Below are 17458 nucleotides of genomic sequence, written 5' to 3' on the forward strand. Positions count from 1 at the left end.
GCAGCATCTGCTTCCCAGCACGGGTCTTGAAGGAACAGTAAGGATTAACTAAATGTCACTGCAACAGCGCAAGCCAATCTAAACATGGACGCAGTGGGCCTGAAGTTCACTTTGTGGGAATGGTGAGGCTCTAAGGCACTATGACAACAAGGGCTATATGCAAAGATGCCAAAAATCGTCTTTTGACCTGTGCTGCAAGTGTTTGCTATGGATCCATTTTCAATCTTTTTATATTATTTTTCTCCTCGAAAGTGTCGGATGACATGCATACAGTGTTAATTAATGCATATGAGAGTGTGCTAAGGACAGTGTATATTGGAACGGATTTTTTAAGCGTGTCCCAACTTGAGAGGAATACGAGGCCTCTGCAACTTATTTTTGCAATCTTTATTTGTGACTCCCATTTTTACATTAGCTTCACTTCTCCTCCTCTCCCTACCCCAGGATTTCTCCTCAAAGCTTTCTTCCTCTCCCTCGCCTCCCCAACCAGGGTGTTGCACTGTGACTCGTTTTGCTCCTCTACCTCTTTTCTTCCTTAAAAGCATCTGAACTAGTCCAGAGGGCTGGGCTGGCTAATATCGTGCGTCCAGCAAAGATCTGATGTAGCCTGCAGACACCTCAGACCTCTGTCTGTGCCAATAAGGTGCTTGGGAAACGAGCTTTGCCACAATGCCAGGCTGACTGCGGGGCAGAAAAATCGCTCCAGACTCGTTCTTGGAGAGATTAGGCAAGCTCTGGAAGTCTCCTTAGAGATGGGAGATAAGCAAAGAAAATATCTGGGCCAAACTCAGATGTGGTCCGTGACCGAGAGTGCCGAGCATTGCTCTCTGCACGCTTCTGATCAAATCCTGGCAGCTAAGTAGCTACTGGCAGATAAGAAAAGGGAAAAACACAGGAAGGGGCGGGGGGGGGCGGGGGGGGGGGTAGAAGCCTGACTGAACTTTCCTCGCCTACTTCCCAGCTTCCAGCAGGCCCTCCCCCTTGCGAGCGCTGCCCGCCGCCGGCTCCGGGCAGGCGTTTCGCAGCGTGCACGGCCGCTGGCGCATGTGCAGCCGAGGCAAAGGCCGCAGCCGGCCGGGGCCCAGCTCCACCCCGAGCGCCGCCGCCGCCGCGGTCGTCGGGCCAGGCCGCAGGCCGCGGGCCGCGATGGACCAGCTCGGGAAGCGGTCGGCGGCGGCTGCTCGGCTGGACGCCATCCTCCGGCACCTCCGCCCGGCGCGGGGGGCAGCGCTCGCTCCCGTATCCTTTCTGAGGTGGGGCGGGAAGCGGGGAGCAGCGCGCCAGCCCGGAGGGCACGGGGACGGCGCCTGGCTCCCCCCGGCTTCGCCCGGCTGCCCGCGCCGCGCGGGCCTGCGTGTGGGCGCCCAGGGGGGCTCCGCTGCGCCAGGGCAGCGCCTCCCCGTGGGACGGGCCGTTCGGGGCAGGCGGCCCTGCTGCCCCCACAGCCTGCTGTTCCCTGCGGGGCTTCAGCCCTGCCGCCCGTGGGTCCGGCTGCCTCGTGGCAGCCCTCCCGGCTACGTCTCGACACCGCGGGGCAGCAGCTTTGCTTGCTTGTTTACGAGGGTCTGGTCGCAAAGGGTGCTGAAAGCACACGCGTGCGTTTTCGCCTTGTGGCTACCTGCACATCCAGACTCGCCGGCATTAGCTTGCGGCCCCAGGAGCAGTGGTGAAGGGTGAGCTTTTATTCTAGAGACTTATGGTGCTTGAGGAGCTGAATCCTGCAGGGCTCAGCAGTTGCACAGTGAGTCTCAGACCTTGCTGAGAGGCACAGACCTGACTGGGGGACCAGAAGCAGGAAAAAGCGTAGAGGTTTTGTTATATTCTACTTGTGGATGAGAAACGAGGTGGAAATTTTAGAGGCTGCCACTTAAAATATATCAGAGAAAGAAGGCCAGGGCAGAGAGAAGTTTTCATGCTGGTCTGTTCCACATTTCCAAAAATTAAATGAAAACTGACTGCTGATATTATGTTTAAAGCTGCTGCCTTAAATGTAGGAAGAAAGTGAGAACTCTTCACCACTGGGGCTGGGAACACTAAGAACAAACTGATCTATAATAAAGCTGTCTTAGCAGATGTCATTTCTTGGCCATCATGAAGGCTGCAACGCGATGTTAGGGATATTTCAGGAGGTGCATTCTTTTCCTGCCCCAGCCAACCATTGAAAAATAAGATAAAATTGATGTCCTGATCTTCTTTGTTTATTTAAATGTAAATCTCCATAATAGAGAGTTTAATACTGTGTTGTACATAGCTAGCTTTCCTCCTGTAGGTGCTCTAGAGATTGGTGTAGGGGAAGATGAGTTATTTCTACACAACAGCGGTGCCCAACGTACTATCATTCATTCACAGAGTCTTCCCTTGTGGCCTCAGAAAGGAAAGGAAGCAACAGAAGGTGAAACATGGCAGGGATGTTCCCTGGGAGTTTTCAGGGATGCTTGGCATAAGGAGCTAGAGGAGAGTGCTGCTCTCAGTATCCCCAGCCTCCTCTCTCATTGCAGGATGGCAGCTGAGAAAAAGCCACAGTCACAACTGCCTTTGCAAGACCTTCATTCTTACACCTGTGAATTCAGCTTGGGTGCTGCCTGTTTTGGGACTCTCAGGAGAAAAACAGCATACAAACTGTAGCAGTGAAGGTTACCTCAAAATGCAGACACACAAGGGAGATTCGGGAAACAGCTTTGCAACTGCAGTTATTTGAGTGTTTGACTTTTGGGGTTCAAACATTGACGGAGTTGGTAGAGCAGCGGTTGTCAGTCCGGCAGTTACAGAGCACGAGGTTTCTGTGGGACTGTTTCTAAGAGAACAACAAAAGGCCACTACCTGAGATTATCGTGCTAGTCTCAGATACTCGGGAGTTCACATCATCCCCTGAGAAGCTGCAGAGGGATGCTTGGAAAAGCTTCTGGCGATCTCGAACCTGGATGTGCCTATGCTTCAATCTGTACAAAAGCATTGGCTTGCTTGTAAGTGTTCCCAGATATTAAATTGCCTGCTCTGTTGGCTACCGTGCCTGTCAGTGAATAACTTATTCCCCAAAGGGTGTGTGTGAGGGGAAAGGAAAGGTTTTAATGTACTGTGTCATCACAAAAATTAGATGCTGGAATACAGGTGGCAGCTCCTTCCCCCCCAGCCCGTGTTCCTCTTGTCTTAGGTAGCGTTAGCACACACAGCATCCAAGGGACCCCACACTTGTCCTTTGAACGTCATGGAGGTGGCAAGAACAAAACCAGCAAAAGCAAGAGGTGCTGCAAAGACCATTTGGAAGGAGTTCAAATGGGATCCAATGCTTGGCGGACTTGCCCTGTGTCTCCTGTTTCTGAGAGGCTCAGCTGCTCTCTGGGGCACAGAGAAAGACTGGACAAGTAAGCATCTCCAATGGTCATCTCGTTAAGTATCTTGACGTTCTGGAAAGTGAATCCAGGCCTGTGGCCTTCTCTGGAGTCTAAGGCATTTTGTACTCCTTTTGCTATATGCATGGACAGGACTGTACTGTTCCATTATTTTATGCTTCTCTGCCAGACACGCTACTCAGAAGGTGGGAAAGGTTTTCCAGAAGCAAAATAAGCAAGAACCTGAATTAGCTGTACAGCACAGCATGTATTTTAAAGAAGAAGCATATTGTAGGGTTCAGGATACTTATGTAGATGCTTTTATACTCTACTGTGCCTTAGTGTATATTCCTTAATATATATACCAGATCGCCATTCCTACTTCAGCACAACTGAGTGCTGTTACTCAGCCAAGGAGGTTTCGGTAAGTTGTATCTTTCTTCGTACACAGAGAAAAGATTACCATTCAGTATTCTGCTCTTTTTTCCACTCAATACATCTTAACTCACACGCTGATTATGTATTACACACAGTCTTTATATAGCTTTCAATTTTGCAGGGATATATTCCCTTTTGTTTAACTGTAGCTTAACAAAAAAGGTTGACTCTGGATGTTGAAAATGCCTGTTGGAGTGAATAATCTGACACCAGGGCATATTCCCGTATGCTTTATTATCTCAGCTGGGAGTAAAGCTGCTGAGGACTGATCTCTACTTTCCTGCTCACTTTTCCTACCTGGAAGGGCAGGAAGGGGCTGCTTTGAACGCTGTCTCAGGAGCAGCTCACAGCTCCATGCAGAAGCAGTGCACAGTTGCTAACACACCGTGCAGGCTCTGCCGAGATGAGACCATCTGTCGGGCCATGTACGCACAGCATGTCCTAGGAGCCAAGGTGCACATGCAAGTGTCCTTGGTATCTGCTATCACCATACTGTTGGGAGGGTTTCTGACTGATTTACCCCTTGACAACACCAGCTGGAGCCTTCTCCCCATCAGCAGTTAATCCCCGGCTCTTCACGTTCTTCCTTTCAGGTCTCGTCTTTCATGCTCCCTTTGCGCTCGCTCTGCTCAGTGGTACTAATGTGTTTCTCCTGTTTATCTCAGCTACACCCTGGACAACGATGTTCTAACCACAGAGCAAAGGCAGTTCTACGAAGAAAACGGCTACCTGATTATTAAGAAGCTCGTTTCCGATGAAGACATTGAACGTTTCAGGTACAGGCCTCCTGCCTGAGCTGCTCACGGTGTTTCCGTACAGCAGTATCCTTAGGGAGCTCTTGGAAGCTGCAGAATTGGGCTCTGCCACCATGGGAAGCGTGTGCTGTTGCTGTTGCTACCCTCCCCTGTAGAAAGAGTGTGTTTGAGGAGAGTGAGATGACAGAAGATTGCTAAACTGTGCTCTGTCTTCTCTGGTTCCCACCTGTTTTCCAGGAAGGAATTTGTAAGGATCTGTAACAAGGAGGTGAATCCACTGGGAGCTATGATTATGAAAGATGAGATGCTGAGGTCCCAATCCGTTCTACCTGAAAAAGTGGTCAATAAAGTACAGGACTTCCAGGAAGATGAAGAGTTGTTCAGATACTGTACTCTGCCACAGGTAAAAAAAACAAAAAGGGAGAGAGTGGTGGAAGAACCTATGTGAACATATCTGTTTTAATGCCTATGTGAAGAAGCTTTAGTTCTGCTAAAGCACTGTCCTTTGTCCCAGATATCACTCCTAGATATCATTCCCATAAGAATATATGTGAGCAAAGAGTATCAAACAATCTTTTAAGAGTTTTCTGTGTGAACATGTGATGGTGGTCAGGACAGAAAACGTATATCAGTGCTCCCCCACTTCTGTGGTGGGTGAACCATTCAGGAATGCGACTTGCCCAAACTGTGCCAAGCTAGTAGGATGGATTAGCAGCATTTTCTGAACTTTTTTCCTCTGGGCAAAGCATCTGCTCTCTAGGCTTGTAGCTGATATTCAAGTTATGGCAAAGAGCCATAACTGGAAAGTGGCAGATAATGCTATCTACTCTTCCCCCAAGCTTCTCCTGAGCTTTGTGGAAGTACAGCCCTCCCCATCTTTTCAACTTCAGCCCAGTGGCCTGCGGCAGCCTACCACACCATCTTCCGTCTTGGCCTCCTACTGCCATACAAATTTGCAAGACGTGACAGATCCTGCCTCGTGTCTTTCATCCCTCCCTCTTGACTTCCTCCTCCTCCTGCTGTACCCTACTTCTCAGCCAGACGTGTGGGTCCCAATACTTTCTCAGCATTTTTTCTTGTGTCTTTCATGTTTCTAATATTTTTTCTAATGTTTTCTTCTCTGTAGGTCCTCAAATATGTTGAGTGCTTCACAGGGCCAAACATAATGGCAATGCACACAATGCTGATAAATAAACTTCCAGATTCTGGTAAGGAGAATTGGATAACAGGGAAATACAGAAATTGCTGTGTGTATGCTATCTGGCCAAAATTGAACTTACTGTTTTAGAAAAGCTGTTTGAATTGAGACAAATTAAAAACAAATAATTTTGAAAATGTACGAGGCCATTCTGTTAATAGTTTGTTTTGGTTTAGCCCTGTCTTACTGAGAGACATTTCTTATCTTTCAATTTTCTGTGGATGTTTGTTTGCTCACATGTTCAAAGGTAGGCGTTGGAGCTGCTTATTCAGCCAGCTGCACTTGCATAAAGGTCCACTGTTGAAGACATCACACTCTTTTTAAGCTTGACTTTTCACATGTGTTGAAAACAAGTGCTTCTGTGGACCTCAGTAAGAGACAATAAACAAAAGGAGCATCCTTTGCTTACAGTTTATATGCTATTTTCTACGCTAAGAGTTCAGACATGTCAAATTTGGTCTGTAACTCCTAACCTCACTGACAGCTGTTGTACTCAGTGCTTTGATATGTAGACACTTGAATAGGTGCCAAGACAAGGATTTTGAAGCCTAGCTTGGCTCCCACTGCTGAAAATTGATATCATAATTCATGCAAGGGTGATGGGGGAGAGAGAAAGAGAACCTAATTAAGCATATTACTGTGTTTCAAAGTAGACTGGGCTCTGCATAAGGTATTTCAGTATAGCAAAGTTGAGACCTGAGCTATGTTTCTTGTTCTCAGGTGTCCATCTTCTAAGTGTATGCATATTGTGTTGAGTTATTAAAACACTGAGTTTGTTCATGTCATCTTCACTTGTCATCTTAAAAACTCCACAGAAAATTTCCATTTTTGTTTGAAAAGTCAATAGGAGATGATACATTTATTAAGTAACAACAAAACAGTAGTGGTCAAGAAATGGGATGCTGTTCTGTATTTGCAAGACCTCCACAGGAATCCTTTTGAGGAGTATTTTAGGAGAGATACAGGTGTCAGGAGAGTTTTCTAGGCTGCCCATATATGACTCATGAGGAAAGCAGAAACATCCTGATTATATCAATCTAAGGAGAAAATTTAGTGGCAAGAGAAGTCCTTGAATATATAATAGACTGTTTTGATGTAGAAGAGGATAATCTCTTTCCATTTCCATAGTGGGAAGAGAAGTAACAAGCATAACCTCAGCAATACTTTTTGTGTTTAGATATTAATGAAAGAGCCTCTAGGAAGCAGGCTGATTGAGTGCTGGGTAGATTTTCTGGGGAGGCTACAGACTCGTAAATGGAGATTACAAAAAAAAAAAGAAGGGTTAAATAAACATCTGTTGGGAACAGCACAGTCAGGTTGATTCTGCTTGTAACATAAGGATGGATCAAATGCCTTCTTGATATCCTTTCCAGCACTGCTTTCTGTAGTTATTTGAAAGTCTTTGTACTGTGAAAGACTTATGCAACACAGTTCTGGTTAAAGTTCATTAAGCTGGAGAGCAGCCAAAGTAAAAGATGGAAACTCAGCAAATGACTGGTGATGGCCAAGGCCAACAAAACAGATCTGAGCAAGTGCACAGTCAGGCAGTCTTCTGGAGGTGTGCTGTGTCCCCTTGCTTTTGCTGACCTGAGATCCGTGACTGTGCTCCTGTTATGTCTTAGTGGGAGGGTCTTTTGGCTTCAAAATCGGTGGTGGAGTCCAGCACACAAAGACACAAGTGAAATGACTTACTGTGGAGGAAAAGGCTGTGTCACATTTGAAAATGTTGAATATTTTGAATCTGTGTTGCAGATAAACAGACTTTTCGCCATCCCATGCATCAGGACTTGCACTACTTCCCGTTCCGGCCTGCGGACCGCATCGTGTGCTCCTGGACTGCTATGGAGAGGACCGACAGGAACAACGGGTGCCTGGCCGTGCTGCCAGGGACACACAAAGAGTCCCTGAAGCCTCATGGCTACCCAGAGTGGGAGGTAGAGCAGCATGGGGGCTTTGCGGAGGGTGTGCGTTTGCAGAGGGTGTGGGGCCACACCATGGCTGGGAAGAGTTCACCACGGAGGGATGACGCACAGGTCAAAGCTGAGGTTTTCAGTGGTGGGTTTTCTGTTTATGCAGCCATCAAGTTGCTGCTTCACACGAGAGCTGTTTAGTTGGCCTCACTCCGTGTGACTCAAGAGTGGCCCACCTGACCTTGGGCAGATTTCTTCTTTCTCCCAGTTATGGGAGTGAAGTTGTTCTTGTTCAGATGAAAGTAACAGCCTGGTAAATGAGGAAAAAGTCTTCATGTACTCTCAAGATTACTACTGTAGCTCTGGCTTGAGATGCTGGAGAGGATGCCTTTCTGGAGCTGAACCATCACTGCATTGTAGTTCAGGGCAAGGTGAACTATTTGGCACACTGTGGCATAACCATATAAACACATGCAACCATTTTCCCCATTCTTGTCAAGTCTGAGGACTCTCTCTCCTCCTCTGAATTTTCCTGTAGCAGGGAAACTGGAAGGTAAACAACTGGATGGAATTAAATATCAAGTGGTATCTTCCTCTTAAGAATGGATGTTTCCTGACCTGACCTAGCATTGGTGGTAGTCATACTTGGAGCAGGAGCTTGAACCCCAGAGGCGGCATCCAGTCAACACTTCTGTGATTCCCTCATGCTCTTCTCTGTTCTCGCCAGTGGAGAAAAGTTCTTAATTGTTTGAATCCAACTTCAGAAAGCAGACAAAGAACGATTTTGTTGTGCCTCAAACTTATAGGCAAACAGGCAGGCTCTTAGTTGAGCATGAAGAATATACTACCCAGAAGAAAGAAAATCAGTAGCTATCTCTGCCGTCACCTGCACTGAGAATTTCCACTTGCTCTAATTTTCATTGAGTGATTTCAACTTTGCTTTTTTTCTAGGGTATAGTAAACAAATTATTTCATGGAATTCTTGATTATGATGAGAACAGTCCCAGGGTTCACGTTGTCATGGAAAAGGGAGACACAGTATTCTTCCATCCCCTGCTCATTCATGGCTCTGGAGTAAACAAGACGTCAGGTTTCCGAAAGGTAGGAAACTAGCCCTCGATATAGCTATCGATATTTTTGTTTGCTTTTTTAAACTGATCAAAGTAACACTACCTTCCCCCTCTTCCCAAGCTTATGAATATCTGGATGAACTTTTTAATGTGTTTTTTAGGTCTCTAATATTATCTAATTATCTGTTATCCTTTTTTAAAAATCTCTGTCTTTTAGAAAGAGCTTGCAAGGGCTGCTGGAGAGAAATACAGCAGGAATAGAAATCAGAAGTTGAATCTATGTTTGAAGTCTGGCTGGCTGTTTTTGCTTTTCCAATAGCTCCCTTCCCTCTGTCCCAAAAATTCTCTAACTTTCTTCCCTCTGCCCTCTTGACACATCATCTTGCAATACCAGGAGCCATCATCATTCGATAAATAATTATTTTTATGATGAGGAGACCATTTTTTCTGGTAAGCATTAGATTTCACATCAGTTATTGGTTTTGCATCATTATGATTTAAGAAATGAAACAAGCAAAGGTGTCCTCCTTTCAAGGCCCGATCCTTTGCCAGAAGTGAATTAATTGAGGCAAGGGCTAAGGGAACTGTTGCCTCCATCCCTTTGCTAGCAGCAATGTAGATGTTCCCCCTCATGCACTTCAGCACAGATTACTCTACTGATTTTTTGCCTGCATTGACTCTTGTATAACACTTTTTTTTCAGTCCCAGTAGCAGCTGTGGATTTCCCAACAGCTATTGAGTCTGATCTGCTGCCTCTTTCCTCACAACCAGAGCAATAGTCCTAACCTGTCATTGTTATCCTACCTGTATCCCATAGAAACACAGGAGACCATCTTACTGTGCTAAACCCCATCATTAGTCTGCCTTTGGGGTAAATCAGCACTGAGTGTCTTGGAGCTCCCCAAACTAGGTTATGATCCAGCACCCTTTGCAACTTGCATGCCGGGCAGACATTTAGGAGAGGAGGGAAGGAAGAAGAGCATGCATGCGAGCAAGAATATTTTTTCCAAGTGGACACTCTCAGGTGTGCTGGAGTTCTCTGGAAAGAGGAAGGAATATCCTGCCTTGGTCTGTAAAGAAGGAGCTGGGGTGTCCACAATAAGGGATTCACGAGCTTTTTTCTACTGGTTATTTTGTAATCAACGTGGTAGTGATACCCGATTTCTGCCTGCAGAGTATAAGCTGTCACTTCGCCAGCTCAGAGTGCTACTACATTGATGTCAAGAACACTGTCCAAGAAGACCTTGAGAAAGAAACAGTAGAAATAGCACGCAGAAAATTTAATGCGTCTTCTCTGGACCTCAAGGTAAGACTTTGACATGCGCCCTTTGTTACAGTACAAGAGTTCAGTTCCCTTTTCTAAGTATCTCTTGCATGACCATTTTGTGTGGGTTTTGTTATTCCCAGTGTCACAGATCAAACCAGGTATATGAAGCTGTAGGGCCAGGCAGAGGTGCTTGTCAGAATAGATGATCTAATATTTGCAGGTGACTGGCAGTCTTTTTTGTCCTTTTTGCTGATAAGCCTGCTGCTTGCTGTCTAGCTGCCTATGCTGGATAAGTGACCTTGCTCTCTAGGCAGCCCCTTGATGTCTCTTGAGCTCTAGAATCACAGAATCACAGAATGGTTGAGGTTGGAAGGGACCTCTGGAGATCACCTAAGTCCAACCCCCCTGCTCAAGCAGGGTCACCTAGAGCATGTTGCATAGGATCACGTCCAGATGGGGTTTGAATATCTCCAGAGAAGGAGACACCACAACCTCTCTGGGCAACCTGTTCCAGTGCTCTGTCACCCTCACAGGGAAGAAGTTTTTCCTCATATTCAGATGGAATTTCCTGTGTTTCAGTTTGTGCCTGTTGCCTCGCGTCCTGTCACTGGGCACCACTGAAAAGATTCTGGTCCCATCCTCTCGACACCCTTCCCTCAGATACTTGTACACATTGATAAGATCCCCCCCTCAGCCTTCTCTTCTCCAAGCTAAACAGGCCAAGCTCTCTCAGCCTTTCCTCATAAGAGAGATGCTCCGGTCCCCTAATCATCTTTGTGGCCCTTCGCTGGCCTTGCTCCAGTAGTGCCACATCCCTCTTGTACTGGGGAGCCCAGAACTGGACGCAGTACTCCAGATGTGGCCTCACCAGGGCTGAGTAGAGGGGGAGGATCACCTCCCTCGACCTGCTGGCAACACTCTTCCTGATGCACCCCAGGATACCATTGGCCTTCATGGCCACAAGAGCACATTGCTGCCTCATGCTTAACTTGGTGTCCACCAGCACTCCCAGGTCCTTCTCTGCAGAGCTGCTTTCCAGCAGGTTAACCCCCAACCTGTACTGGTGCCTGGGGTTATTCCTCCCCAGGTGCAGGACCCTGCACTTCCCTTTGTTGAACTTCATGAGGTTCCTCTCTGCCCACCTCTCCAGCCTGTCCAGGTCTCTCTGAATGGCAGCACAGCCCTCTGGCGTATCAGCCACTCCTCCCAGTTTGGTATCGTCAGCAAACTTGCTGAGGGTGCACTCTGTGCCTTCATCCAGGTCATTGATGAAGAAGTTGAACAAGACTGGACCCAGGACTGACCCCTGGGGGACACCGCTAGCTACAGGCCTCCAACTAGACTCTGCACCGCTGATCACAACTCTCTGAGCTCTGCCATTCAGCCAGGTCTCAATCCACCTCACTGTCCACTCATCTAACCCACATTTCCTGAGCTTGTCTATGAGGATGCTATGGGAGACAGTGTCGAAAGCCTTGCTGAAGTCTAGGTAGACAACATCCACTGCTCTCCCCTCATCTACCCAGCCAGTCATTCCATCATAGAAGGCTATCAGATTGGTTAGGCATGATTTCCCCTTGGTGAAGCCATGCTGACTACTCCTGATCACCTTCTTTTCCTCCACATGCTTGGAGATGGCCTCCAGGATGAGCTGCTCCATCACCTTTCCAGGGATGCAGGTGAGGCTGACTGGCCTGTGCTTTCCCGGGTCCTCCTTCTTGCCCTTTTTGAAGACTGGAGTGACATTGGCTTTCTTCCAGTCTTCAGGCACCTCTCCTGTCCTCCATGACCTTTCAAAGATGATGGAGAGTGGCTTAGCAATAATGTCCGCCAGCTCCCTCAGCACTCGTGGGTGCATCTCATCAGGGCCCATGGATTTGTGGGTGTCAAGTTTGCTTAAATGATCTCTAACCCACTCCTCCTCCACCAAGGGAAAGTCTTCCTTTCTCCAGACTTTCTCTCTTGCCTCCAGGGTCTGGGGTTCCTGAGGGCTGGCCTGAGCAGTAAAGACTGAAGCAAAGAAGGCATTCAGTAACTCTGCCTTCTCTGCATCCTTCGTCACCAGGGCACCCACCTCATTCAGCAAAGGGCCCACATTTTCCCTAGTCTGCCTTTTGCTAGTGACGTATTTGAAGAAGCCCTTCTTGTTGTCCTTGACATCTCTTGCCGGATTTAATTCCAAACGGGCCTTAGCCTTCCTCATTGCATCCCTGCATACTCTGACAACATTCCTATATTCCTCCCAAGTGGCCTGTCCCCCTTTCCACTTTCTGTATACTTCCTCCTTCTGTTTGAGTTTTGCCAGGAGCTCCTTGCTCATCCACGCAGGTCTCCTGCCTCCTTTGCTTGACTTCTTACTCACAGGGATGCACCGCTCTTGAGCCTGGAGGAGGTGATGTTTGAATATTAACCAGCTCTCTTGGACCCCCTTTCTTTCTAGGGCCGTAACTCATGGAATTGCTCCAAGTAGGTCCCTGAAGAGGCCAAAGTTTGCTCTCCTGAAGTCCAGGGTTGTGATCCTGCTTATTGCCCTGCTTCCTCCTCACAGGATCCTGAACTCCACCATCTCATGGTCACTGCAGCCAAGGCTGCCCCCGACCTTCACATCTTCCACCAGTCCTTCTTTGTTTGTTAGCACAAGGTCCAGCAACACACCTCTCCTCCTTGGCTCCTCCACCACCTGTGTCAGAAAGTTATCATCAGTGCTCTGCAGGAACCTCCAGGACTGTTTGTGCCTAGCTTTGTTGTCTTTCCAGCAGATATCAGGGTGCTTGAAGTCCATCATGAGAACCAGGACCTGTGATCATGAGGCTACTTCCAGCTGTCTGTAGAAGGCCTCATCGACTTCCTCTTCCTGATGAGGTGGCCTGTAGTAAACGCCCACAGCAGTGTCACCCATGCTAGCCTGCCCTTTAATCCTTACCCATAAGCTCTTGACTCGCTCTTCATCCACCACAAGGCTTTAAAGCCCTCCTTACCAGGCTGGCCAACCTGTTGGCAAAGACAGACACGCGTGTCCCGCTTAGTGAGGTGGATCCCATCTCTCCCCATCAGTTGTCGATCTTCAAACAGAGTCCCATGGTCATAGAAACCAAAACCCTGTTGTCAACACCAGCGGCGCAGCCAGTTGTTAACTTGGAAAGTCCGTCTCCTCCTCCTCCCATCTATCCCCCTCACTGGCAGGATTGAGGAGAAGATGACCTGGGCTCCCAGACCCTTGACCACCATCCCCAGAGCTCTGAAATCCTGTTTGATGGTTTCCAATTTGCCCTTGGTATCATCTGTGCCCACATGGAAGAGCAGCAGAGGGTAAATAGAACTCTAGAAGATCCTCTTCCAGCTCTGCTCATCAAAATGGGTTTTGTGAGTGTACCTTGATCTCTTTTGGTGCAACCGGAGTTAGTGCAGAATATGTCAGCAGTTCTGTGGGTGACTGTAACTGAAGTTGTAGTGTGAGTCAGGAGGAGCCCTGGACTCCGTTGTACTGATGGTTCCGCTGCGAGGCTGCTCAGATTCACGTCTTACACCATTCAAGGTGGTTTAGACTGCCAGACAAGAAACCCAAACTTGTCCCACTGGGTAGCAGATTATGTGGGGAGGTCTAATGCGCTGCAGCAGGATAGGGTGAAGTTTATGTAGGTGTTACCCTTCACTGCATGTCCTTGTCCACGTTTGTTGTGGGGAGCGCAGCTGAATCAGAGGTCTTTGCAATTATATTTGGGCTTTGTGATGTAGATAGGAAGACATGGTGATGTCTTGCCCTGAATTTGCGAGAAAAAGAACGCACAGTCAATTCAGTGCTCGTCCATAGTTGGTATGTGCATAGCTCTTACAGGTTTCACCTCCTAACAGCAAGTGTGTTTTCTTTTTAAATGAAGTAGCAATGCCACATCAGACAGGACAAGTTGGCTGATTTTTTTTTTTGGATTAAATATAATCTCACAACAATTGCTTGGACTTGAAGCAACAGCAGGAAAGTGAGCATAGAGGTACATTTGTCCCCCCCCCCCCCCCAAAAAAAAAATAGGGGGAACTGATTCATGATGAATAATTGAAACTATTGTGTACAACAGAAGATAAATCTAAATTCTTCAGGGGTTCAGCCACTGAAAAAAAGATAAACCTTGTACTGGGATTGAATGTTTCCTAATTTCTGAGTTTTTTAACCCACAGCATTTCCCAAACGCATACACATAGAATATCAAGACAGTAAGTTCTAGATGTAATAGACAATGAGTACCTTTTAAAATCACTAAATATCCAGGGTTTTTTGGGGGGGAGAGGGAGGGAGGGGGCTTGTTTTTTGTTTTTTGTTTTTTTTCACAGGGTGCCTAAGTAGGGTTGGGTGCCCACCTGTATTTTACAAGCCTGGCCATAGACATTGTCTGTAAAGTTAAAGTGTTCTTGAATGGAATTATTTAGGTGCACAGTGAGGGCTGAAGTGTTACATTATGAGGCTCATTCCTTCTCATGAGCTACGACGAGTGCGTGCCCATGCCTGCCTTCTTGTGTGTTCCCATGTAGGCTAAAGCTTCTTTAGTCGGAGCTTTCTTCCAAAGAGGAGTGCCTGTCTCTTATATTTTACCTTCATAACACTAATGATGTGAACTAAGTAATCCTCCCGCAGGGAAATTGAGTTAGGAACTTGCCCAAGGCTTACTTCCATGAAGCAAATGGTGGTCTTTTTCTTTGCTTTCCAGTCGGCAGCAATGTCTGCTCAGTGCCTGATTTCGGGCTAAGTGCTTGTATTTGTATCCGTTATTTCCTGCTGGTTTCTGCTGCTCAAGAGATATTGCTTGCTCATGTAAAGCAGTATGAAATATGTAGTCAGACAGCGAGCCTTTTCAGCCACAGGAAATCTGGTGGCACCCAAAGGTGCGCAAGGGAGGCATTATGTATACAAGCAGGTAAGGTGACTTCTGCTAGGGTAATATTCTCTGCTGTACTTGTTCCTCTTCTGCCGTCGTTCAGAATTGAACATTTGGCATGTTGTAGTCCTTGTCAAAGCCACAAATGACCCAACTTCTTGGGGTGTGGGCTGTATCTTATTTTAGTGTTAGCTGTATTTTTGTCCATGATATTTAGGATTTGAAAGGAGTCTATTGATATTTTGATATATTTTTGAGTAACTAGCTAAGCTGAGAATGTTATATCGGTTTCCAGATGTATCCTACTCACCATCTTGGCTAGCCCTTTAGGCTTTTCCTTACTTTTGTTTTGTTTTTGAAGGATATTTGGAGCTTCCGAGCACGACTCGTGCAAGGGGAAAGAGTGAATCTTTAGAACAGCCTCTGAAGACCAGGATGGAAAATGCGTGCCTGAGTGTCACCTTCTCTGATCGGAGAGTTCAGACCCCGCTTAGGCAGTCAGAATCATGTACTTCATTGACCTCTGTATTAGTAACTTAACCAAAGACTGTATTACAAATTCACTTTATGCTAATATAAAATAATTGCACTGAGGTTTAACAGCTGATGCATTTCAAAGAAAACCTAACCTACAAAAACAGAGATTTGCTGTGGTTAGTTATTTTAGGCAGTCAAAGAATTATGATCTTGAAAGATCACCTTCACTTTTTGATGTTTTCATTCTTGTTTTTTGAAGGGCTCTCATGTGACCTACTTTTGGGCTGATGCTATATTAATATAAGGTTTTATGCAAACTTGTGGTTTTTAAGGTTTCCAACTTCATTGTCTACACAAAGGAAATACAATGAATCAGAATTTCATGCAAGCACTTAATATGGTCTCATGGGGAAAGTCATTAGTGCAGCTGATGAAGGTGGCAATATTGGAGCAGAAGAATCAAGGGTGTAAGGAACTACATAATGGATAGAAAAACAGGATTCATGGTCTAGAACATGATCCATGGATACAGTTCCTCAAACATGAGCTGGTGTGGTGGATATCTTAGAGAGCAGTGCTGGCAGTAGTGGAATTTGTGGTTGATGATAGGGTTGGGGGACTACTGGGCCAGCAAACCAGCCTCCCATCGCAGCCTTAAACAACTGATATGAGGCTGTTTAAAAGGAGAGAGGCCTCCTGTGAGTCTATCGTGCCTGGGAAAAGATGCCTTTGGCTGTTGCCAGGTGGGTGAAGGTTCAGCACTCCTCAGGATGCTCAGATGGCCAGATCAAGCCACATGCACTGAAATGATTCTCTCAGCTTTGGCAGTTTTTTGCTTTCAGAATCTATTTTTGAAATACAGATTAAATTAGAGCAAAGCCACCTGTGGATTCTGTGTTGTATTCTTTCTACAGTTCCGCAAGTATGCGGATGGGTGCGTAGTAGAATACCCTAGTCTAAAATTGCAGTCTTTCCCATCTCCCCCCTGCAACCTTTGCAGAAGGTGCCAAAACCGAAGCGTTGTCAAAGCCAACCGTTGACAGAGCGTTGCTGGTCCCCCAAACCCTGCTGTTAGGCCTGCTCCAAAATCCCTTCGTGCTGATGTGATGGCAGGCTGCTCTGTCCCATTGTAGGCCCGGTCTGATCCAGTTCCAGATGCAAAGTGCTCCTCTGCCCTTCTCACCTGGGAGCCTTTGGGCAGTTTCCAGAGGGCACGTCCAAAGGGCCCGGCTCCATCGCCCTGCTGCCATGGCTCCTTTTGCTCCTCTGTCCTGTGACGTGGGAGACAACTTGGGCGAGATGAGGGGTGCAGGTGCAGTTGTGTCCTCAACGCAGGAGACTCCAACTCTTCTGCCCCAGGGGAATTGCCTGGACAACTGGCCTCAAGTCAATGCTGCTGCAGCTTGCTGCAAATGGGTTGCTGGGCTCAAGAGCAAAATGCAATAAGGAGCAAAGTTGTGCTGCTCAGCAAGGGAGGGCAGGGATGTCTGTTCCAGGTTCTGCTCCAAAGACTGCTCATGCATTTGGTAATAAGAAGTCATTAAGCAGCTGAAGTCCTTTTACACCTGGCAGTGTAATGCAGAAGAGATTTTTTGCACTTCTTCCCCCTCATCCTGCAGCAGCTGTGGCTTTTTTGTTTCTTTTTCTCTTGAAGAAGGAAACTTTTGAGCCCTTTAAAACCTTGGTGGTGGGGTTGGAGGTTTGTGGGCTGTGAATCCTGGGTGGAGACAGAGAGATTCCTCTTGGGAGCCCAGACAGTGACATCAAGGTCTGACAAGGGGGAGACATTAAGACCAAACCCTCCCACCCCTGCTCAGTGTAGTGCTCTTGGAAATGCCAGTACCGGCATCTTTTCCAACATGCTGTATATACCCTCGGTGCTGATCCCACTCTCAGGGAGACGTGCTAGGATGCCTTGCCAGACCTCGACACTTCTCTTGAAGTGTCTTGACCCTTGACTTTCATCAGCTCTGGATCACACCCTGGTGCCTTCCAGGGGATGGGAGCTGGTCCCTGATGCTGGGTTTGCTGGGAGCCTTCAGTGTGCAGGATGTGAAATTGCCTGTACAGGCACAGCAGAGCTACAGGTGTCTCAGGCTTTCTGTGATCCTCCAGCCTTTTGTGTTCCCTGTGCTTCTCCTAGGGG

At 47.2% G+C, this 17458-nt stretch overlaps 1 protein-coding gene across 4 annotated transcripts; it reads left to right on the top strand.

Annotated features, from left to right (window-relative positions):
* The first annotated feature begins 1066 nt into the window (after positions 1 to 1066).
* Positions 1067 to 16194, top strand: PHYH (phytanoyl-CoA 2-hydroxylase). 4 transcript variants are annotated; one of them, XR_010887441.1, is made up of 10 exons: positions 1070 to 1239; positions 3698 to 3753; positions 4433 to 4543; positions 4760 to 4925; positions 5649 to 5730; positions 7473 to 7654; positions 8582 to 8731; positions 9875 to 10006; positions 12408 to 13330; positions 15197 to 16194. XR_010887441.1 is itself a non-coding variant. In XM_067317113.1 (9 exons), exons 1-9 carry the CDS (start codon positions 1147 to 1149, stop codon positions 12435 to 12437), a joined length of 1002 nt encoding a protein of 333 aa, XP_067173214.1. In that variant the 5' UTR covers positions 1070 to 1146; the 3' UTR covers positions 12438 to 14227. The 4 variants fall into 4 exon arrangements, 2 of the variants coding, with proteins under 2 accessions (XP_067173214.1, XP_067173207.1); XR_010887443.1 differs by lacking the exons at positions 12408 to 13330; positions 15197 to 16194 and adding an exon at positions 8918 to 9150 and having other exon boundaries at positions 1067 to 1239; positions 9875 to 9957; XM_067317113.1 differs by lacking the exon at positions 15197 to 16194 and having other exon boundaries at positions 12408 to 14227.
* Positions 16195 to 17458: the final 1264 nt, after the last annotated feature.

This window comes from Apteryx mantelli, chromosome 1 (assembly GCF_036417845.1).
Source record: "Apteryx mantelli isolate bAptMan1 chromosome 1, bAptMan1.hap1, whole genome shotgun sequence".
Lineage (NCBI taxonomy): Eukaryota > Metazoa > Chordata > Aves > Apterygiformes > Apterygidae > Apteryx > Apteryx mantelli.

Excerpts from the sequence above, each read along its gene's own strand:
- PHYH (XM_067317106.1), top strand. The coding sequence starts at position 1,147 with ATGGACCAGCTCGGGAAGCGGTCGGCGGCGGCTGCTCGGCTGGACGCC. Across the intron at positions 4,544-4,759 it reads GAAGACATTGAACGTTTCAG|GAAGGAATTTGTAAGGATCT; the intron begins GTACAGGCCTCC and ends CCTGTTTTCCAG. Across the intron at positions 4,926-5,648 it reads GATACTGTACTCTGCCACAG|GTCCTCAAATATGTTGAGTG; the intron begins GTAAAAAAAACA and ends TCTTCTCTGTAG.